At 36.5% G+C, this 24,797-nt stretch overlaps 1 protein-coding gene across 2 annotated transcripts; it reads left to right on the top strand.

The window, feature by feature from the left end:
* On the top strand, positions 1-14,452 carry Smp_027010.1 (putative clathrin coat adaptor ap3 medium chain; the record flags this gene model as incomplete). 2 transcript variants are annotated; one of them, XM_018799701.1, is made up of 10 exons in its annotated part: positions 1-14; positions 2,018-2,109; positions 2,144-2,325; positions 2,363-2,475; positions 2,513-2,797; positions 3,751-3,938; positions 4,833-4,932; positions 6,656-6,817; positions 8,168-8,287; positions 14,002-14,067. In XM_018799701.1, exons 2-10 carry the CDS (start codon positions 2,075-2,077, stop codon positions 14,065-14,067), a joined length of 1,251 nt encoding a protein of 416 aa, XP_018651465.1. In that variant the 5' UTR covers positions 1-14; positions 2,018-2,074. The 2 variants fall into 2 exon arrangements, with proteins under 2 accessions (XP_018651465.1, XP_018651464.1); XM_018799702.1 differs by lacking the exon at positions 1-14 and having other exon boundaries at positions 2,144-2,475; positions 14,002-14,452.
* Positions 14,453-24,797: the final 10,345 nt, after the last annotated feature.

The following is a 24,797-nucleotide window of genomic DNA, read 5'->3' as shown; positions in this document are numbered from 1 at the left end:
CTTATTCAAATACAGTACGTTACGTATAATTGTCTACAAATTTCCCCAAAATTCACGACAGAAGAGGGAAAAACTGACATTCCCCCTTTGTTTGCGCATTTTTCCGCTTTAATTTCCGTTTATTGGTTGTTTTGGAAAATAGGGAGATTGGACTGTACATTAACTATCCAAAACTAGGCGATTATCCTCGTCATTAACGTAAAACTGCTAATTTGATATACTATGTCAGCTATATAATTAAATTTCTGCCCACGCTTACTGTTCGCTAGCTCTCAGACCACATGATGTACAATCAATTGATAGTAACACTCATTAATGAGTATTAAGCACATCGGTAACTAAATTCAGACAGTTTTTCAGCCAGTCCTGATGACAACATTAAATACCATTCACTGAGTTGTGAATTTCGCTCAAAATTTAAGTCAATAGCTCTAACCTGAATGGTTTTCTAAAAATCCTCTTTGCAGTATAGTTTTTCCATTAATATCAGCTGATTTGCTAAAGAACTCAGTAGTTAACGTCCTATTATTTTAAATAAGTAAATAACAAATACAATTTAATTGAAACGGCCATCAGGAATGAGAATATTAGATGTGTCGCCCTGGGATTAATTCGTTTCAGACGTAGACAAAATTTCCGCTTGATTTTTAATGCTCACATTACTTTTAGGTGTCCAATAAATCATTTAAATACCTTCGTACTCCAGTCAAAAATCGTAATTTTTGAGGACTAACAGTATTTTTAGTCTTAAAAACTCACCATCAATAATGTCCAACCAGATCAATACATGGAAGTATTATACGGTTGTTTCCTGCCTTACGGCCCTTTTACAAACTGAGTACCTCAACAGTTTATAAGTCGAAGCCATTGAGGCCTGTGTTCCAAGTCGATGACACCAATCGTATATTCGTGGCTACACCCAACTTTATTTCGGGACCTCTGTATCAGTCATAAGATGTTGCCATCATGTGTAAGCAGCCCTGCGAAAAGAGTCACCGAACATCCTCATATCAAAAGTGTGAAGTTTCACAAACATAGAGTAGGACTCGTCTCATCAATTGGTTGTATACCCAACCTTTCGTCACTGAACTAGTTTTATGACATCTCCGAAGGTGACTCATAGCATAGGCCACATTTGGTCTCACATATCAATCTAGAACTAGCCCTCATAGCTACTCAAATACACGAACTTCCCGACTATCTTCAGCGATTTACTAGTGTTAGTATGGGCAGAGACTACTTTCAATCTTCAAGTACTTTCATTCCGAATCTAACAAATGATTGTCGCAATTAGTGATATTATTTACTAACTAGTTATCTACGATTTGACTAACTTACATATCACTGCACAGTAAGACAATATCATCCTTGTGCTATTGACTCTGTAAAGCGTCAGACCATAGAGATTATGTGTTAATCAGTTTTATTCTAATGTTAATCCTGAAATCCTTCCTTAGATGTAAGTAACTGGTTAATTTTAGCCTATAGAATAGCAAAGTTTTTGCAAAGAATGATTGTGTAAAAAAACTTTGGTGAAATAGACTAATTGGTGTGAATAAACAATGAAAAGTCTTATCATTTAAGATTTTTGTCTATAGCTACACTATTCGCCTTCAATGAACCTTCAAACCTAGTCCAAATCTTGTATTTTAAGTTGCTTGTAAACTGAGGACAAACTATTTCCAAAGGGAATAAGTAAATTATACTAGAACACAATCATTAGTCGTTTGTTTTTTACCAAGTCTTTTTCCTAGTGCGATGATCCCTTAAAGTTTATTTGACAAGTGGAAGTTAATAATGACACATGCTTGTGTACTAGGTTTTAATCCTTATCTACACTTTTAAGGGCTCAGAATAGTACCCATATAAAATTAATTAAACCCTTAATTGAACTCGTCAATCTGTACTTAGTAATTGAGAGCAAAGTAAAATATGACTTCGTAAGCGTATTAACTGACAGTTTCTTTCTTTATATGTTAGATCAAACTATCCTGATTCATCTTTTTTTCCATTTCAGTAGTTATGTTAGATCCAGTGACTAGGAGCTACAAGACTTTTTAATGAAAGTATTAATATGTTACAAAGTTTGTTCATTATAAATCGTTCGAAGTAATCATCGAATTACTGATTTATCCATTTATAGTGAAATATGTTTAGAAAAACACTGGACAAAAAATATTTCGAAGACAGTTAACGATACATTTTTTGATGCCGTCACAAAATATGCAGCTGGTGATGTGCCACCTGTTCTAGAAACTCCAAGCAATTCACTCATTCATATTTTGCGCAACAATTTATATTTTCTAGCTGTGTGTGCTAATGAGCGTATGTGCTCGCTATTTATTAATCCATACTATCTTAGTACCTCCCTTACTCGTAATTGAGTTTTTAGATTGCGTACATTCAATAATCGAAGATTATTTTGGCTCTGCTACTGAAACATCAATCAAAGAAAATGTAGTTTCAATATACGAGGTTAGATATTCCTTGTTAAAATAATTCATACTGCTAGATTTTAGATGAAATGCTTGATGGTGGTTTCCCATTGGCCACCGAACCTAATATTTTAAAAGAAATTGTGCGTCCTCCCAACTTCCTTCAATCACTTACAGATGCGGTTACTGGAAAAAACACGATTATTGGGTCTACACTCCCTACAAACCAGTTATCGAATATACGTTGGAGACGTTCTGGCGTGAACTACACTAACAACGAAACGTATTTCGACCTGATTGAAAAGATAGACGCGATTGTCGATCGTTCTGGTTATGTAATATCCAAGGAGGTTCACGGATCAGTAGGTCTTTATATGTCCCGTAGTTTAATCTTTGTTGTTGAATGGTCAAGAACAATAATCAGCATTAACAGGATAGCTCAGTGAACAGATTTTTTCCTTGATATCAGCATTTACTAAAGTGATATAGCTGTAATTTTAGTTATTCGATAAATTGGTTTACAAACAAATAGATAGGTCTTGAGTAAACAATAGTCTGATCGAAAATATCAAGTGTTAGCGATCGGTTATATAATTAGAAAGAGGCCAGTAAAAACATACAGAGTCTAGTCTTCTTTTCTGTTAAGCACAGCAATAAACTCTGAGCTTGCCTGTGATTCCCTTGTGAATGTAACTGACAGGTGAGAATTATTGAACTTCTCTAGAGCATCATTTAGTTCACTCTTCGCGATATAAACTATCAGAATATAATTCATATATTTTATATTGATCGAAGAACAGTATTCTCTAGAGTGGCTATGAAAATATGTAAAAAAACGACTCAGTGGTGATACCATCGCAATCCCAATAGGACTCATTAAATCTGAATTACCTGTTGAAAAGTGTGTTGGGAATTGTTCTTCCTAGATAATTTTAACCATATATGTTGATGCTCGTATTCTTCTTTATCGCTTCATTATGTTGTCACTGCAATTATGTTAACAGAAGAATATCTGTGGTCCTCATTTCAGCTGAATAGTTGTAATCCGAATGAATATTTGGGGGATTATATTTGAATAGTTTTATTATTTTCCCTACCTTCTTTTTTATTGTACTTTGGGAAGTCTATACATTTGGTTTGACTAATCTTGGGCGTATCTCTGCAATTAGTATACCTTCTTACTATATACCTTCATATGTTGTTTGTTTAAAATGTGCCTGAGCTATCTCATTCAGTTATCGTACACAAGATGAATACTTTATGTAAGTAGTATTCAGACAAATACTTAATCACATTTTTCATCACTCGCTAATAGGTCGAATGTCTAATTAAATTATCTGGAACTCCAGATATAACATTGGCTTTCACAAATCATCGGCTGATTGATGATGCCAACCTTCATCCTTGTATTCGCTTTTCACGTTGGAAGAGAGAAAGAATTCTATCGTTTATACCTCCTGATGGAAAGTTTTGTTTGTTTAATTATCATGTAAGCTCATTAAGGTGAGTAAAATGTAATAAGGGGTCCTTTGTAAATCTGTATCTTGTCTTGCTTTTGATCACTTCAGATTATGTTCAGATTTTCGCACCCACATAAAAGCTGCATCGAACGACGTCTGGAATTACTTATTGATATATACTAAAGGGCTTTGTATTTTAGAAACGGTTTAATGCATCTTTTATGTTTATAAATTATCTCGACTATACTGTTTAGTGTTCACAGTTCTTTCCTATTTGATTATTGATCATCTGATTTTCCTTCTATTCCTACACAACACTGCATTGTATTATATGGAGTATCCCTTGATATCTCACTGTCCCCAAGGTTTTTTTATGTATAATAATGCAAGCCCACGTTGGTTGGCTGTTGAATTAAATGACGAAGATTATTGGAAAGATTTCATGTTCATTAGCTAAGTCGTATTATATTGTTTTATAATAGGGATAAGGCGTTTTCCATTGATACTCAATATATTCAGGTTTCCTGTCTTCCTAATATCATAAAAACGGAGCATATAGTTCATTCGCTAACAGAAATGAATCTGATTGTTTATTGTGAGACTTCCATTCTTGATTATCTTGTTGATTCCAACTTAAAGTTACTTATAAATCAATCATCTGGAAACCATATCTGACCTCTTTGTCACGTTTCACAAATCGTTTATCTGTACTTCACTTGAAATAATTACGTCGAAGTATTTATTAATCTAAAGGAAAATAACTTGGTCAATCAGTCAGTTGTTCATAAAAGATAATAATAATAATAATAATAATAATAATAATAATTATTATTATTATTATTATTATTATTATTGTGTAAGAATGTTAATTTCGTTCACAGATTTCTCAATACAGTTTAACATAAAATGTCTTTTTTTATTTACAAATCAATAATAGCCCTGTATCACTTCCCATCATACTAAGACATAATGTTCTTCTCCGTGAACGTGGAGGTCGTCTAGATGTAGTAGTAGTACCAAAAACAATGGGTAAACCTGTAAGTAAAAATCTTCATGTAACTTTATGTAAATAGTGATAATCTTTAATCATATTTTTGTAATTAGACGTGTTAATTGTCTTTCTGTTTTGAAAAATATTACACAAATCTGTAATAACTTGTGACCGAGTGGATGCCCAGTTAATGTATGATGTATGGCGTGATAAGACCGCCAATCCGAGAGCAGCGAATTATCGACTAGAACAGTGACACACGAAAAACCGTATAAGCAGTCTAGAGTACGTTCCGGTCCTGCTTCTGCCTAGCCCAACCAGTTAAGCCCAGAACACCAATAAAAGCCTCTGCAATATGAATAATTATTCTCAAACATACTGGGTCTATATACCAAACAGACTGACCACATCGTACCAATAAAATAGAAAATAACATTTGTACAATATTTAGCCAAATGTGACTGTGAATATGGGAGGCAGTAATTAATAGACTAGGGATAACTCAAGAATGGTAAATCGTATAATGATAGTCTATAGGTCAAAATAAAGCTCATAATACGGGGAACATGAATATGAATACTTTAGTTATTTAGAAAATATACGATAGAAATTATATACATAATATTGGTTCATAAACAGATCCCAAAGTTACCATTCACTATTGTTATCGGGACATAACAAAATTATTCTTTATATACACTTACGCACTCAGAAATCTATTCCAACTGATCATTTAGTAGTAATTATTTTTATATTTATCCGATCTTTTGTGCTGATTAAGTTCTGATATTGTTAGTAGCCTAAATGACTTGACATCGTGTGCACTATTTTTTAATGTTAAGTGATTTAAAGGAACTGGATCACTGGAAGCATCGTCTCCGGAATAGTAATTTATTTCCTTTCAAAAATCTGATAAAAACATTAAAGCAAGGTTATATTCCATTGTACTTGATGATGATGATGATATAGATGACCTTTTTGACTGGATTATAATTTCAACGCTAATCAATGTCGTAAGCTTTATCGTGTGTTAAAAGCTGATTAGATTAGAACTAAAGTATGCTTAAACTGTTGACTAAATAATTTAAAACAATTTTCAGCCAATTTTCGGAACAAAGAAATGGATTATACAAGAGTATTTACTTTATCTCCCGACCGTTGCTGCTACCTTAACGTGGTGGTCAGGCTTGCCTATCGTGATGAAGCAATCGAGCTATACTGGCTGGAACAATCGTTCCTCGAGGTCCTACCATGCCAGACAGGTCGGTTGAAGAGCGGTGAGACTAAAAGCAGCAAACCCAAGGTCCGAAGGCGAAGTCGTACTGCTGACTGTACAGAGGTGTGACGGCAGTAAGGTGTTTCCTTCAGACAACCAGCATGACAGCGATGCTGCCTTCCCACAAGGAGGGGTGGGGTTAGAAAAGGTCGACCCTAAAAGTGCACACCTCGCCTTATCCCACGGATATCCGTCTCCGGCGGTAAGATCCTTTGAAGAACGGAGCTAACACAAAAACTACCCACAAAAAGGTCGTGTGCGACCGACCTCAAGCAGTTTTCCTTTGGGCACTGCGGTCACGCTCTCAGGTCATTAAGACCACTTCTAACCCAATTTCCTTTTCAGGTACCTCTAGAAGAACCCTTCCACGGTGTGGGCAACCGGGACGTGATAACTGCCCTCATACCTCTAACAGCACTCAAGACCACTGACTAACTGACTTACTTTATGTTCGAATTATATATTATCCATGCTGATTCCTCATCCCTCATAGGTTGAAAATGTAAAACTTACCATTCAATTACCACCAGAAGTTTTAAATATCACAGCATCTCCAAGTGTTGGACGAACTAGTTTTGATGTAACAACAAAACTGTTTCAATGGGATATTGGTCGGATTGAAACAAAATCTCCAAATCCTTCAATGAAAAGTAGTGTAAGTTTTATTTAAAATCTATTTTCATCTTATTTCCTAATGTTTTCATTTATCTAGTTTAAGCTAAAAGTGCATATATTTAAAAATTCGTTATCTTCTATGACTACTATCTTTGGATAGTTTGATCAAGTATGGAAGTTTAAACCTTGCGTCGATTTTTATCCAGTTAAATTAGTTTAAAATGCCATAGTTACTCAATGAATAAATGTTGTTTTTTGTACCATTAATAATTACTTTAACCGTAAATTCACATGACATATTGCGTAAAGATTGGTATTGTTTATGGAGGTTGGACAATAGATATGTTTTCATAGTTGAAATCATGAGTCAATTGATGCTAGACCACCATGGAAAACCTGGAAGCACTGGACGGCTGTTTCGTCCTATCGTGGGACTCCTCGGCAGTGCTCATCCACGATCCCGCCTCGTGAGATTCGAACCCATGACCTACCAGTCTCGCGCCAGAGCACTTAGTCGATAGACCACTGAGCTGGCATCCGGTAGTTTTAATGTCTAACTTCAACCAATCCACGAAGTTGAGCAACCGTTCACCAATTGTCTTCAGTTTCAGGTTTTCCTTGGTGGTCTAGCTTCAATTGGCTCATGATTTCAACTATGAAAATATTGAAAACTCCACAAAACCCCTTCTGAATAGATATGTTGTTACTTATGTTGTATCTTATGGATTTATGGAAAGAACTGTAAAAACCAAAAGCTTGAATTAAACATAGTAAATACATCATAATTTTCTGTATTTCACATTTGAATTTTGTTAAATAACTTGCAAAAATATAGTAATTAAAATGAAAAGTAATCAGTTGGTCAATTGATGATTTCATGGTGACTAATAAATTCCCATAAATCCCACCCCATCATGCGAAATCCTTCCCCATCCCAACTAAACGAATTGAACAAGTGAACAATAAATTTATTATCGGTTTTTAATAAGTAAAAGACGTTTCTACACAAAATAACTCACATAATTCTCTAAAACGTATTACTAAGTTTGTTGTCTTATTTTTGTAATTACAAGTTTAAACTTGTTCAGATAAGTTACTAATGTTTTGGTATAAGTTGGGGTGATTGTTATTTTGGATGCCAAATTATTGTTCCAAAGGTTAAGTGCTCGTTGCGAGACCGTAAAGGTTCTGTATTCAATTTTTGGTAGGATCACGTGTACATCGCTTGGAAGTAAGACGTTTTACAGTGCTTCCTGGTTTTAAACGGTTGTTTAAATATGGTCAGTTTGTGATATTAAAATTAGTGATTCCTGCTAACCACTTTTTCTAAATTAGATAATATCGTATAACCTTTTCAACCATGTGTTTTTCACTCTTAAAATCCTTGTAGATCGATTTAGTTAGTGGTCTCACTACATTACCATCAAATCCTGTAATCCTCGTAAACTTTTGTATTCCACAATTCATCGTATCTGGGTTGAAAATTGCTAGAGTTGACATTTATGGGGAGGTATGTTTTATCCTATTTTATCTAAAATATTACAGTAAAGGTATTTACTCGCTCTTAAGATTATTCCTATATAAATTGCACTTAAATCACTTATTAGTACTTATTTACGTCTCACATTGGTAATCAACTTCAATTTTCTCTTTGATTCCGTTTGAACAGATAATCAGTTAAAATAGTTTCTCACAGATATTTGTTTTTTCGTGTATATGGCCGATGGCCGTATAATTTAATGAGAGTAATCAGACTACTTTTACCCCCGAATGCCCTGGTACGGCCGAGAGTGGGGAGAGTCAGCTCTCTCTCTCGAGATGCTCTCACATGGCCACGTGCATACATTCACTACCAGAGAAGTCTTACTTACTGTCTTTTAGTGGCGGGGGTGTTGTTTACAAAATTGAGAGGACGAAAAGCGAATGTCCGGCGATTTAACCGGGTTGGTGGACACGGAAAGTCCACCTAGGGGAGTTAGAAAACCCTGATTCCAAACCAATGGTGCACATGGACTCCAGTATCCTGAGGGAACGATCGTCGGTCGCCGGCTACCATGGGACTACATTTCCTCTCCCGATCGTTGCTGCTGCCTTGACGTGGTGGTCGGGCTTGCCTATCGTGATGAAGCAATCGAGCTATGCTGGCTGGAACAATCGTTCCTCGAGGTCCTACCATGCCAGACAGGTCGGTTGAAGAGCGGTGAGACTAAAAGCAGCAAACCCAAGGTCCGAAGGCGAAGTCGTACTGCTGACTGTATAGAGGTGTGACGGCAGTAAGGTGTTTCCTTCAGATAACCAGCATGACAGCGATGCTGCCTTCCCACAAGGAGGGGTGGGGTTAGAAAAGGTCGACCCTAAAAATGCACACCTCGCCTTATCCCACGGATATCCGTCTCCGGCGGTAAGATCCTTTGAAGAACGGAGCTAACACAAAAACTACCCACAAAAAGGTCGTGTGTGACCGACCTCAAGCAGTTTTCCTTTGGGCACTGCGGTCACGCTCTCAGGTCATTAAGACCACTTCTAACCCAATTTCCTTTTCAGGTACCTCTAGAAGAACCCTTCCACGGTGTGGGCAACCGGGAAGTGATAACTGCCCTCATACCTCTAACAGCACTCAAGACCACTGTATTCATAATCAATCTCCTTCTTCACTTCCTACTATTCCTTCTACCTTGACTTTCAACACTAAACTTCCTCTCTCGGTTTCCTCCTCAAGTGTCACCATGGCCAACGATTCTAGTGCGCGAAACGCTGTCCCAGGTCTACTAAAACCTCGCTCCAAACTACACATTGGAGCCTTCAACGTACGTACCCTATGCCAAATCGGTCAACAGGCCTCCTTAGCTAAAACTCTAGAATCTCGTACCATTGATGTATGCTGTGTCTCCGAAACACGCATACAGGATCCCAGTGTGGTCATTCACTTGACCTCACCTCGCCAAAATGGACAGCCAACGAAATACACCCTCCGTGTATCTGGCGACCCGTTGGCTAGTTCTCGTGGACTTGCAGGTGTAGGCATAGCACTAAGTACAAGGGCAGAACAGGCACTACTAGAATGGATCCCCGTTAACAGTCGCCTGTGTGCTGTCCGGCTAAATGGCTCCGTAAGAACTCGGAAGGATAGGGACACACGTCGTTGCCTTTTCGTCGTTTCTGCCTACGCTCCCACTGACTGCAGCCATGATGAAGTGAAAGATGACTTTTACAGAAAGCTCTCTGAGCTTCTTCAGAAAGCTAAGCGCTCAGACATAGTAGTCGTAGCGGGTGACTTTAATGCCCAGGTAGGCAGCTTAAATCAAACAGAAAGACATTTAGGTGGGTGTTTTAGTATTCCGGCTCAACGAACCGATAATGGTGATCGTCTGTTGCAACTATGCTCAGACAATCGTTTATTTTTAGCAAGCACTAATTTTAAGCATAAGGAGAGACATCGTCTAACATGGCGACCACCTGCACCAAACCAACGATGGACTCAAATAGACCATATTGTCATCAGTCATCGTTGGAGAGGCTCAATAGAAGATTGTCGCTCGTATTGGAATACTTGTTTAGACTCTGATCACGCTTTAATACGAGCGCGCATTTGTCTGCGCCTCAATGGACGCAGGAAAAGTACACTAAGAAGACCCATTAGGATTGAACTGGAGGACGAGAAAGCCAAATGCGAATTCCAGAAACAACTGAGTTCACATCTAGGCAGTTCTGTAAACGAGACTGACCCAGATGCTGCTTGGAAAGACATACGAACAGCTGTGGAAACAGCAGTAACATCTATTAGTCATTTAAACCATAGGGCTCCAAAAAACCAGTGGATTTCCTCTAAGTCTATTTCACTGATGGATTCGCGTAAACTCATCCCATCAGGCTCTGAACATGACGAAGAGCGTAAACAAATTAGATCTAGGTTAACTAAAAGTCTAAGGAACGATCGTGAGCAGTGGTGGGCAACGAAAGCAAAAGAGATGGAAAAGGCAGCGGCTGTAGGCAACACCAGGCAACTATTCAGACTAATAAAAGAAACCGGAATTAAGAAGTCAAGTGTAAGTGAGACAATCTCCGAAAAAGACGGAACCCTTATCTGCTCTCAACCCAAACGTTTAGAACGATGGGCGGAACACTTTAAGGAACAGTTTAGCTGGCCTTCAGCTACTGCACAACTACCCACTATTCCCAGAAAACCTGAATGGAACATTGAAGTAGGCCCCCCGACCCTACTTGAAGTTCAAAAGGCTATAGGTAATCTGAAACGAGGAAGAGCAGCTGGTCCAGATGGATTGGCTCCAGAGGTCTTTAAATATGGTGGTCCAATTTTAGCGATTAGGTTGACTAATATTCTGGCTAAAATCTGGGAGACGGATGTAATCCCATCCGACTGGTCACAATCACTTATTGTCCCAATATATAAAAAGGGGTCAAAATCATCCTGCGATAACCATAGAGGGATTAGTCTGACTAACATAGTATCTAAAATACTAGCCTCAATAATTATCAGGCGCCTAACTAAGACTCGTGAACTGCAAACACGAGAAAATCAGACTGGCTTCAGACCTGGTCGTGGCTGTATCGACCACATATTCACCATTCGTCAAGTTTTAGAGCACAGACATGTTTATGGGCGTCCGACAATGATAGTTTTTCTTGACTTGAAAGCAGCATTTGACTCTGTAGACCGAGAGGTTCTGTGGCAGTGTCTGTCATTGAAAGGTGTACCTGAGAAGTACATAAACCTTGTGAAGGCTCTTTACTCGAACACTATCAGTCGAGTGAGAGCTTATGGCGAACTGTCATATGATTTTACAACCTCAAGTGGTGTACGTCAAGGCTGTCCACTATCCCCTTTTTTGTTTAACTTCATTATAGACCTGTTGCTGGAAATAACACTCTCGTCGACTGAATTTACAGGAATTGATCTCCTACCAGGGGGACCACTAAGCGACTTAGAATACGCAGATGACATAGTCCTGTTTGGTGAAGACGCTGACAAAATGCAGAGTCTTCTGTTGGAACTCAGTAATAATGCCAGGATGTTTGGGATGCGTTTCTCCCCATCCAAATGTAAATTGTTACTCCAGGACTGGCCTGCGTCAACACCCGAACTAAGGATAGGGAGTGAAGTAGTCGAACGCGTGGACAACTTCACTTATCTTGGAAGTCTGATCAGCCCTAATGGGTTGGTGTCTGACGAAATCTCAGCACGGATTCAAAAAGCTCGTTTGGCTTTTGCCAACTTACGTCACCTATGGCGAAGACGAGATATCCGTCTATCAATTAAGGGACGAGTATACTGCGCATCAGTTCGCTCTGTTCTACTTTACGGCCGTGAAACATGGCCAATAAGAGTAGAAGATACTCGTAGGTTACTGGTATTTGACCACAGATGTCTTAGAAATATTGCTCGCATCTGCTGGGATAACCGGGTAAGTAATAGTGAGGTTAGACGCAGGGTATTAGGGAACGATGGTAAATCAGTTGATGAGGTCATGAATCTTCATCGGCTGAGATGGTTGGGCCATGTGTTACGTATGCCTGAACACCGATTACCACGACGCGCTATGCTGACTAGTATTGGCGATGGTTGGAAGAGAGTTAGGGGCGGCCAAACCAAAACATGGCATCAGTGTTTGAAGTCACTAACTTCTAGCCTGAGCCATGTTGACAGATGCAGACTACCTGGTTGGGGTCCGCGTGACTATCGTAACCAATGGTTGGAGACTGTGGGTGACATGGCTCAGAATTTATCATAATGGCGTCGGTGTATATACTCTTTATCTTCCCTTAAACCTTGATATCAAAATTGCTTCGTAACTTTTTTCCTTCTTATACTATATCCTTATATACAACCTACATTTTATATACTACCACCACTAAATTAATTACTTCTATGAATCCGGTGTTGATCTTGTTGTGCTAACGAGGTATGGCAACTTGGACCGATGCATATATGTGCCTGGTCCTACGTTGTCGCTGACTGACTGACATTTCCTCACGATGCTCCACTGCCTTGTGGATAAGGCCTCTAGGTCAAACGCTCCGGGTATGGCTCCCTACGAAAACCACCTGTTTCAGTTTGGGCACCTGGGTAGTATCACAGCCCTCACACAAATCGAATGGTTTATGTGGCGCATATCTATTTGGTGCTTCCTTGTACCAATGTTTATGTGTTTACATAAATAAATAATAATAATTTCTTCAACTGGAAGAATTCTTTCTGGTTGTACCTGTGCCAATTGAATTGCTTCTCCCATTATTATTATTTCACTATCGTACACTAATTTCTGTTCGTTAGTGTTCCCCTTTTTCTTATACACACCGTACATTCTTTATCTCTACACGTTCTCATTGTTATTGCATGGTGCATAAGTATCTGGTGCCTCTTTCTACCAATATTTATGTGTTCAAATAAGTAATAAATATAAATAACTACTTATAAGTAGCTATTTTTTAATTCTAAAAGTATACTGTATCGCCGTATATATATATATATATATATATATATATATATATATATATATATATATATATATATGACCTATTGGCTGATGTTATACGACTTCTTAACTTATTCCCACTTTATCACTTACAATATCTCTCACTCACAACCACTTTTGACTTGATCTTGTATAATTACTATTTCTTATTTTATAGTGTGGTGCGAACTGGTATGCTTATATAAACCAAATATGTCTGAAATATACGGTTCATGTAGCGGAGGTTGATATTTGTGTTCGGGACTGAACAGACTGGGTTAGGCGAGAGGTTACTCTACAGAGAACCAATAAGGACTCAGAGTTGATTCATGGCTCCTTGTGATGGTTGAAACATCGTTGGTTTAACATAGGGATAAGATCATATAAGTCGGTATCTCGATTGGAGATTTTTCGCGTGATAATTGACAGGGCCATAGTACATAACCCCCAATTTTCTAGATTATTTACTCAGTTGTGCATATTTGTGTTTTGCCAGGTTCCCAGTTGTGCTCTACTTGTATATTCCGCTTTTTAAATTTGAAAAAACTTTGTAATTCGAGGTGACCAACTAAGACCAAAGTTAGGAACATTTTTTTAATCATAAATGCATCCATTCTCTGTCTCGTCTTTGTAACAAGTGACTAGCTCCAATATGATAATTAATTTTTTTTCACAAATATGTATCAGGTGACCCATAATTCTCTATGAAATATTATTTTTATTTGTCTTCCTATCTCTTTTCTCCCTTCAGAAATATAAACCATTTAAAGGAGTCAAATATGCAACGAAAGCTAGCCAGTATGAAGTGCGAACGTGAGAATAGCCAACCTATCTAGTAAAATATCACTATCAAATAGATTGTTTTCTAATTAAGCATTTACACTTAATTCCCCATCCTTGTTATCCTGTGTCTTTGTTGTTGTTGTTGTTGTGGATTTTGTTTCATTGATTTGTGTCCATTGTTCAATATTAGTACTTTTTGATGTTTTTTTTTCTTGTGAGAAAAATAATTACTTCATTTAAAGTCTTCTAACAATTGGTTTGTTATGTCTTTGTTGAATGAAAAGATACTTCAGAACAATCTGTCAATACTGTGATTAATGTACACTTGCCAATTGTAGTTATTCAAGAGACAATAACGTATTGCTTTTTGATGTGATTTATGTAAAATATATTTTTTCTATTCATAGTCAGTCAACTAATATGTTTGTTTTCACAAGTGTCTTAAAATACATCTTTTTTATCGTTCATTTTCTAACGAGTATGATATTTCAAAAGTATCAACTTCAGTTATCTGTAATGCAAGTGGAATTTCTATCTGATTATCTAGTCAGTCAGTCGGTCAGTCACAACGTAGAACTTCGTACGTACGTACATCAGTTCGAGTCGCCATACCACATTAGCACAGAGATGCAGTTGTCGATTCAAATCCCATAGTGGTAGAGGTAGTAAGAGTATAAGCATCAATGTGAAAGATTAGGGTTTGAAGATGTTATTTAAGGAGTATAATCCAATGAAATAAATTTGGAAAGAGAAAAAAGATAGAGACATGAAGAATTCAGGAGATTAGAATTTGGGAGAACACAAAGAGTGGATGCACCTTCGCCATTGCAAACGATTTTGAGCCATGTCATTCAAGGTCTCTAACCATCGATTGCTATCATCTCGCGAATCCCAACCAGGTAGTCTACACCTACCAACATGGCTCAGTCCACTTGTCAGTGACTTCATGGATTTGTGCCATGTTTTGGTCTGGCCGCCCCTAGCTTTCTTCCAACCTACTCCTACACCATAAAACATTGCACGTCTGGGCAGTCGGTGGTTGGGCATACGTAACACGTGTCCCAGCCATCTCAACTGATGAAGTTTCACTACTTCATCAATCGATTTGCCATCCTTACCTAGTACCCGTTTCCTAACAACTGCATTACTTACCCGTTGGTCCCAGGATATACGAGCAATGCTTCGAAGACACCTATGATCGAATACCAGTAGCCTACTAATATCCTCTACTCTTATCTAGTAAAGAGCGAGTACAGTTCTCAGCACTTCTATCTATTATTTATGCTCCTATTAAAAAGCAAAATACGTGCGTAGCTTGCTGATACGTAGATATGAAACAAAACTAATCAGTGAAAAGTGATATTGTTAAAAATAAAACTAGATAAATACAGTAAGAAACTGCGTTTTTTATGCTGTGTAGAGTATACTCTTTCAAGTAGAACTTAACTATCCTATTGGTTCTGTTAATTTTATCTGTTAAGTGAGTACAATTTTGTTATTTCAATCTAGACATCTTTGATTACTTGAAACATGTTAATGTAATGGTACATGTTTTCAATTTGTCAAACTAGATTTTGATGACGATTGTTTGAAGTTCACAGGAAACATCGGGTGCCTCAAGATTATATGTACACCTTACTAACGAGTTCCAACTAGCTTGTATTTCTTATCGACTACTTCCAAACATCTAGCATGTGTTTATGTTATTAGCTAAATGATATTATACCCTAAAAATACTATTTCTTCCAGTGACTACATTTTGTTTTGTTAGTTTTACTATCCAAATAAATTACATATTTTTCCAATATTCATTAATTTGGGGATATGTTAAGCAATCCAAACTTCTATTATGATTTTTTTCCCAACACATCAAATGGACATGCATCTGAAAGAAATTTTAGTTAGATAAAGGTGAATCTCAAGTGGAAATACTTTTTATTTAGTGTTCTTTCTTAATGGATCGGTCGTTTTAATTAGAACTTATTTCATTTGGTTAATATACATAGATACCGTTACTTTTATTCTGTTTCGTAGTCTGTTGATTTAACAGTTGATCTTTAACTGCTGGTTGGGAAGCAGATGCGAATTGCGTTCCATCTATTTCGGATTGTATCACTAGATTTCAGTTATAAAGTGTGACTCAAAGCTGGTTACAAGAAACAAAAATTTATCGCTGGGTTACATTGGAATTTGAATACCCATTTAACTGGTATTAAATATATTTCTATGAAAGAAAAAGAAAGTGAAAGAAAAAAACTGATTTACCATCAGGGTATTAAGGAATGATGGTAAATCAATTGATGAGGTTCTAGATCTTTATCGACTGAGTTGGTTGGGCCACGTGTTACGTATGCCTGAACACCGATTACTATAACGCGCAATGCTGACTAGTATTGGCGATGGTTGGAAGAGAGTTAGGGGCGGCCAAATCAAAACGTGACAGTTATGACTGTTCTGATATCTTGTTAATCACTGGTCTACATATAATGTAGTTTATATCAGACTTTTTCGTGATTCCATAAAAATGATTGGCTATTGATTCGTTTGTTCCCATCAATATTTATTTTTCATAATAGTTATATACTGTCAATCGATAATTTATGCATCCGAACGGATATTTCTTTCAATATAGGTATATTGTAGTCATAAAATAATGTATGCCAAAATCTACATAACAATATCTGAAGTATCTATGTACAAATGAGTAACCATAGTAAATTATAAATCAATAGGTTTGAACGAAAAACTAGTTTTACAAGATGAAATGTTAGTTGTCAATAAAGAAATTTATAGGTAGGTGGAGAATGTTCATGGTCATAAATCACATCTAATACAAGAAGGAAAGTGTATATATATGGAAATAATGAATAACCACATCAAGTTATTAAGAAGAATAAATTAGCACATAATGTTAAAGTTTCACATAGTGAAGAAAAATTTAAGTTTGATAGGTCTCGAGTTAGTAGGCTGGTGAATGATTCACAAAATCTGAATCCAGCATCCATGTACTTTTTTAGATGGATTTTATTCAAATCTATTATATTCACCAAGTTTTCTGTTTATTGAATATTTCCACTGTTGATACTATAGGCTGTTGTTGGCCAGTCTGTACTGGAATATATTAGTCCTCGGCACGTTATTATGATTTCTTTATTTACAAACATTTAATACATTGAGGTCCCATTTTCAATGCGGACATCAACATTACGGATTAGTGACATCTAGCTAACTAGTCACAAATAGGACGGGGTGTGGATTCTGTATCCCAGTGCTAGTCACAATCCATATGTAATAAAAATACTTATTATTATGTAATTTCCATTACGTAACACAACTTTCTTCTCTAGTTAGCCTAGTCTTCCCTTAAACTTTGCGATTAAAATTGCTTCATACCTTTCTTTCTTCTTGGACTATATCCTTATATGCAATCTTTCTTTTATATATTACCACCATTAAATTAACTACTTCTATGAATTGGGTGTTCATCTTATTGTGTTAATGAGGTATGGCAACTTGAATCGATGCATATATGTGCCTGGTCCTACGTTGTAGCTGACTGACTGACTTTTCGATAGCTATTCATCCTGGAGCTTTACATTATTAGTTCGGTTTGCAGTGAACAGTTGTCATTCAGTTATATTAATTCACGTGACTGATCACACAATACATACAAATCTTCGTTATAACAAAAGTAGTGTTGAACACACGAATGTATATACGAAATTTCATTAAAGTTATTACATAACCGAGGTAATCGAAACCAAATGTACTTAAATGAACAGCCTTCTCTTAATATCTTCAACAAAATAATTGTAAAATACTCTGAATTATGAAGAATCGTATTATGATTATTGTTAAGTTAATCTGTTTTGCTATTGCTTCATTATTCGACTTCCGGATCGTAAGTGTAAACCTTATTCACTATTTGCAGCTTTAACTACCATGTATGACTTATATTCTGGTGTACAGGTCCTTGATTTCCTTCACCCAAACGAATAAATAAAATTATCTATTTACAAAATAAGGCCCTCTTTTATAGATAGCTTCAAAATAACTTCTCTTTAGCTATTCAGGATTTCCACGTTTTATTTTTTCTAATTTCTCATCTTTTTATGGATCAAATTACATAAAGTCGTAAGACTTAAAACCCTTTAAATAAAGTTTGACCTTTTGTGGTGTGGTCTAATAATATCCACATAAGTAGTATATGGTGATGGTCAGACATAGAATGTATTTTGGCAGAAGACCGATAAAGAAAGAACTGAAATGAAGCGCAATTGGTGAGAAAATGCATGAACAATGAAATTAGAGAAGATGAACTGATATTTACAGAAGGAACAGTGAAGATTGAGACAATTGATTGTTATTTTACAAATTAACTGTTTGTTGTATGGTTATCAGAATTTAGTGAGATAGCCTGTAATTTATGCTTAAATACATTCGATTGTCCCCACCCGTGTTCTCATTCACTACACTTTCTCTATACTTAGTTATCATTTGATTGGTCTCATCTATTTTTGTTGATTTGATTTAAGATTATACAGTGAAATCAGTCTCAAAGTGTAGGGCTTCTGTAAAATGCTATAAATACATTGAAGTGTGTAGATTATATGAATATTAGTTGAACTAATTGTCTGTTTCCTTATCATAAAATAAGATCCTTTTTGTACATAAGCAATTAAATTTATATGTCTATAACAAGATATGTTTTGGAGAATGCTGGTGGGCGGCTTATGCTCCTCGACGAGGTGTAACAGGCGTAAGTAAGTAAGTATGCAAATCTCATACTAAATAAAAAAAAGTATGTTATGTATTCATTTTTAAAATCGCACGCTCGTCACATTTATTTTATTTATTTATTTCAACACACAAATATTGGTACAAAAAGGCACCAGATATATATGCGCCACAAATATCTCATTTGATTTTTGTGAGGGCTGTGATACTGTCCAGCTGCCCAGACTGAAACAGGTGGTTTTCTTAGGGGGCCACACCTGGAGCCTTTGACCTAAAGATCTGATCCACATGGCAGTGGAGCATCGTGAGGAGATGCAGTCTCATGGTGTCCGGTGACCAGCGATCGATTCATACGTCATTTGTTCCCTCAGGATATTGGAGCCCATGTGCACCATTGATTTGGAATCAGGGTTTTCCAACTCCCCTAGGTGGACTCACTTTGTCCACCAACCCGGTTAAAACGCTGGAAATTCGATTTTCGTCCTCTCAATTTCGTAAACAACAGTAATGTCGTGAGAAGGCAGTGAGTAGGAATTTCCTGACAGAGACTATATACGCGTGGTCATGTGAAGGCATTTCGAAAGGGAGAGCGTACTCTCCCCACTCTCAGCCGTACTAGAGCATTTAGCGGCACACTCATCACATAGTACACAAAACTAGATATTTTGATTATTTTTAAAGAAATTAGTATTTTCTGGAAAATCTGTGAACCAACACTACATTCTATTATATCTGTCAATAAAACCTAACATAGAAGATTACACTTGTTTGATAGTATAGACATTATGTCATTCCTACCTTATTACAGTTTTGTAGTTGTTATTCTTGATATTAAGATATTGTACAATTTAAAACAATGAAATAATCACTTAGTATTGTTTGTTTGAATCTTCTCATTGATGTCTCTAATTGGCATATGTGCATACTGTGCGTATTGCCTCGATATAGCCTTAATTCACAAGCATTGTAAACAAACAATATTAAGTAAATTTAAACTTCACCCCATTGCACAAGCAAGTGACTATCATGACTCAGTAGCTGAGTGGAGAACGCGATGGCGTTTGAAGCGAAAGGTACTGGGCTTGAGTCCAAGAGTGCACATCAACTCTGAGATGCAGGTACATCCAGCTGACGAGTCCGAAATGGGACGAAACGCGCTTTCTAGATTCCACTGCTAGCTACTATCCATCTTTGCTTACAATGAAATAATCATCTTTAAAAAAACTATAATTGATCCTTTTATAGCTAATCATACATACAGTCAGTTCAAAGAGATTAAGCTTGACCTTGAAAACAAGTTATCAATACTTTAAATTTATAGTTTAAAGCGTGAGTCAATTGAAGCTAGAACACCATGGAAAACCTGGAAACACTGGACGACCGTTTCGTCCCATTATGAGACTCCTCAGCAATGCGCATCCACGAACCCGCTCTCGCGAGATTCGAACCCAGGACCTACCAGTCTCGAGCCGAAGCCCTTAACCGATAGCCACTGAGCTAGCATCCAATGGTGTTAATGTCTAACTTCAACTGATTGACTCGCGCTTTAAACTATGAAGTATACTAAATCTCCACAAAACCCCTTCTGACTTTAAATTTAGTTATTTTTTTCAATGTTTAACAGGGTTTCCTGTTGACCACCTCCAACCACCATCTTATCTCAACAAAGTGCACGCAGTGTCTAGCCACCTAGACTAGTGTCCACATTGCAACTTGATCTATAGCATTCAATCAGCACTAAGAAGGACTTGACACGCATGACATTGATCACCACCCAGTGATCAATCAATTGTGATTACATCTCATTCCTACAGGAGGTTGGTCGCAGCCCGAATAGCTCAGTGGTAAAGTCTCTGACTGTGAAGCTGAGTGACACGGGATCGAATCCGCCAGGGAGCACCAGTTACATGTACACCTTGCTGACGAGTGCCAAGTAGCACGAAACCCGGATCCAGGGTTTCCTGTTGACCACCTCCAACCACCATCTTATCTTAATAGAGTCATGATGTTTGTTTTGTTTGTTTCCTTTCTATCATTTTAATTATTTATATCATTTAGTGTCTGTAAACAAAATTGAACTTTTTACCTTATAGATTACATCATATGATTTACTTGGAATAATCAATTGAAATATATATCAGTAAAACAAAAATTCAGTAACTTGTAGGCTAACATTTCAGTAATCTGATATACATTAGATTGTTGTTTTTTATGTTATGACCTTGTATTCTGAATGGTATTTCGTCTATTGAAAATTTTATATTTTAAAAATAGTCTACTTATAAATTGTATTTAGTGATACTTAACACTTGAATATTTTATTAGAAGGGGGGTTTTTGTGGAGATTTATAGTAAATCTATATATAGTTGAAATCATGAGTCAATCGAAGCTGCTGTGGAGTCCCAAAATAGGACGAAACGCCCGTCCAGTGCTTCCGAGTTTTCTATGGTAGTCTAGCTTCAATTGATTCATGATTTCAACATCAATGTTTTAACTAATTAGAATGCATTATTGATTTATTTACTAAGAAAAGATCGGTCTGTTTTTTTATTCCCATCACATATCCAAGCAGTCAGACCCCTAATGCCCTGGTACGGCTGAGAGTTGGGAGGGTCAACTACCCCTCTCGAAATGCTCTCACATGGTCACGCTGCCTCTGCGAGGGAAGTCTTACTCACTATCTTCTCACAACATTACTGTTGTTTACTTAATAGAGAGGACGAAAAGCGAATGTTCGGCTCTTTAACCGGGTTGGTGGACACGGAAAGTCTATCTAGAGGAGTTGGAAAACTCTGATTTCAAACCAATGGTGCACATGGGCTCCAGGATCCTGAAGGAAAAAATGGAGTATGAATCAATCGTTGGTCACCGGCTACCATGGGACTGAATCTCCTTACGATGCTTCACTGCCATGTGGATCAGATCTTTAGGTCAAAGGCTCCAAGTGTGGCCTTCTAGGACAACCACCTGATTCGGTTTGGGCACCTGGACAGTATCACAGTCCTCACACAAATCAAATGAGATTTACGCGGCGCATATATATCTGGTGCCGCCTTGTACCAATATTTATGTGCTTAAATAAAATAAAATAAACAGTCGCAAAAACTAGTAGGTTTTCGGTTTGGATAACTCAGTGAATAACATGTTGACTTTGAAATTAATGATATCGTATTCAATTCCTAGTATGAATAGCGACACTGGGATGCTGGTTCATTCATATGACGAATCTTGAATAGGACAGAATGTTGACACTGTTTTGAAACGTTAGTTATTAACCAACTTTATCAATCTTGATAACATCTGATGTTGTTTTGTAGATGATATAACTTTCAAAAAAAAAACAAGAAACTATTATCAAATGCTAAAATTTAATATCGTTAAATTTCATACTGCTGACTATTTTGTTTTATCAGAAGGGGGTTTCGTGGAGATTTTAGAAATTTTATATGGTTGAGATCATGAGTCAATTGAAGCTAGACCACCATGGAAAAATTATCAATTTTATTAATATTTGTTATGACTTTATAAAAGAATATAGAAGTCCGTATCTAATTCGTTATTGATTTTATGTCCGGTTTTTATCACGTGAATTATCCACCAATTGAAATATGACTTTTCTAATCTTAACACTGTCAAAATCAATGACGTTCAACTGGTATGAACAGTCTAGCATCCTTATTGGTCTCTTATCCGTCTAGCCCTTCCACTTAAGTCCAGAACACCAATTGCAGCTTCTGATATGCGAATCATTTATTTCAAGCATACTTTGTTTATATACCAGACAGACAGATCGCATCCTACCATAAAATAGAAAATAATATTTGTACAAGATCAAGCTAAATGTGGCTGTGAACGTGAGATACAATAATCAATAAACTGAATATCATTCAGGGACAGCAAACCGTACAGTATTAATTCATAAGTCAAAATGAAGCTTATAATAAGATGAATAAAGATACATACAATCTAATCACTGAATAGTTATACAATAGAATTATATATATAGAATAATGGTCGATTACTAGATCCCGGAAGTTACCCGTACTTATGTCTCTGCTAGGATATAACACTATTGATGTTTATAGGTATGCATTTTATGTTTATCATATCTATAGATATACTTACAAATGGTCATTTTCATAATAAACAACTTTTAACAAGTAATGAACTGTAAAGTAAATGTTCACTATAAATCTAAAATAGAAAACATTGACTGAACATTATTGATCCAAATTATATTTCAAGTTAAAGATTAGGTTGATAGGACACAAACAAAGAACAACATTTAACCGGTAAACGAATTATTTTTCTGGTTAGCGTTTTTTTCTAGCGTGTTAGTTTTCTACGGGATGGGGTTGCTAACCCCATGTCAAACCCTCCTCCTCCTATAACCGGGCTTGGGACCGGCAGCAGCCCCCGGAGGGGCTACAGACGGAGTTCGGTAAACTAATTGTTTCATTTTTAAAAAAATGTATAATTCGACTGTGGATTATAGCGTAGCGCCAATTTTCGAATTTTAATCTTCATTCTGGATAAAATTCAATCTAATAATGTGGTGAACAGCTCCTTCTCATAAAATATAAAAAATGTGAAATTTCGGTTCAAGAATGTCTTTCGACTGACATAAAACACCTGGAACGATAAGCTACATACCGAAATAGCTAGTCACTTTGCTTACGGATCAATTTCAAAACTTTGTTTATAAAAACCGGTCATTACAGAGAACAAAACAGTAGGAGATGGTTTGCTTGTCATTTTTCTGTTAGCCTAAGCAAATAAACTACACAAGAGATCTATTGTAGCCTAAGTAGTTCACTTTAATTATCGTAGAGTGAACTGTTAAATAATGCTGATTCTTTCATAGGATGTTTCGTGAGCCCATATTTCCTAAATTTCTTAAAGTGCATATGACATAACTTAGGTTAACCTTGCTAACAGTATTTATCAGATCAAAATATAAGGACTGTTGTCATATTTATTTAGGTGGGACACCAAGATGACTGAACAAGAGAGTTGAAAAATAGCGATTTTGCATGAAGCATATTCTTGACTCCTCAGATAACTTAAAAACAAATTGGCGATAACACCACCTTAAGTAGAAACCAAACACATAACTAACTTCAACGGGACAAAAACCCTACAAAACGACTTGAGTTCTTACGAAGAATAACTGATACCCAAAGTCTGAATAAGCGAGAAATGATACAATTAGCTGTACTATGGCAACCAATGATCAATAAGTGTTAATTCATTAACTGCTTCTTTTTCACTTCATGTTTTGTAAACAACAACTGTATACTTTCATTTGTTATGTTCTGACTTACTATAAAAAGCCAGTAGGTTTGAAATGATCAACACATACATACACTTATTTATTTATTGTCAGTGGATACACGTTATGACAAGTTTGACTTATGGCTCTCTATCTGATTAAGTATTTACATAGTCTACCACAACCTAAGACTATATATTTGGTCTGTTATTTCACAACTAATCAGTTTACACATTTCATCTTCTCTTATTACTATTTTCCCCGAAATTTCACACCAATGACTCATATTCAAATTCGGAATTCGACATACTAACGTTATTGAACAATGCTTTAGTATACAGTCATTCTGTGAATCCTATTCATGTTCAATAATTTCGATTCTTGGTAATTCCCCGAAAGAATTTCGGACTAAACTTAAGATTTTTACAAATATAACTTCGTTTCTAATGTGCCTAGTTATCCATGAACTATTCATTCAAGTTTAGACGGTAGTTCCTATGACATTTCATCATTATAGCTGATAAACTGATCTGAATAATGTTTTTTCCTATTGGATGATCTAATAGAAAAATAAACAAATACAGAAGGACTTAATCTGTAATTTGTTAGTTTATAACTCTGTAGATGTCCAAATCATATTTTACCAGCCATTATCTATAAACAAAGATGGATAGTAGCTAGCAGTGGAATCCAGAAAGCGCGTTTCGTCCTGTTTCGGACTCGTCAGCTGGATGTAACTGCATCTCAGAGTTGA

Source organism: Schistosoma mansoni, chromosome 3 (genome assembly GCF_000237925.1).
Source record: "Schistosoma mansoni strain Puerto Rico chromosome 3, complete genome".
Lineage (NCBI taxonomy): Eukaryota > Metazoa > Platyhelminthes > Trematoda > Strigeidida > Schistosomatidae > Schistosoma > Schistosoma mansoni.
Note: the sequence above shows the minus strand (reverse complement) of the source record. Positions and strands in the feature narration are given on the sequence as shown.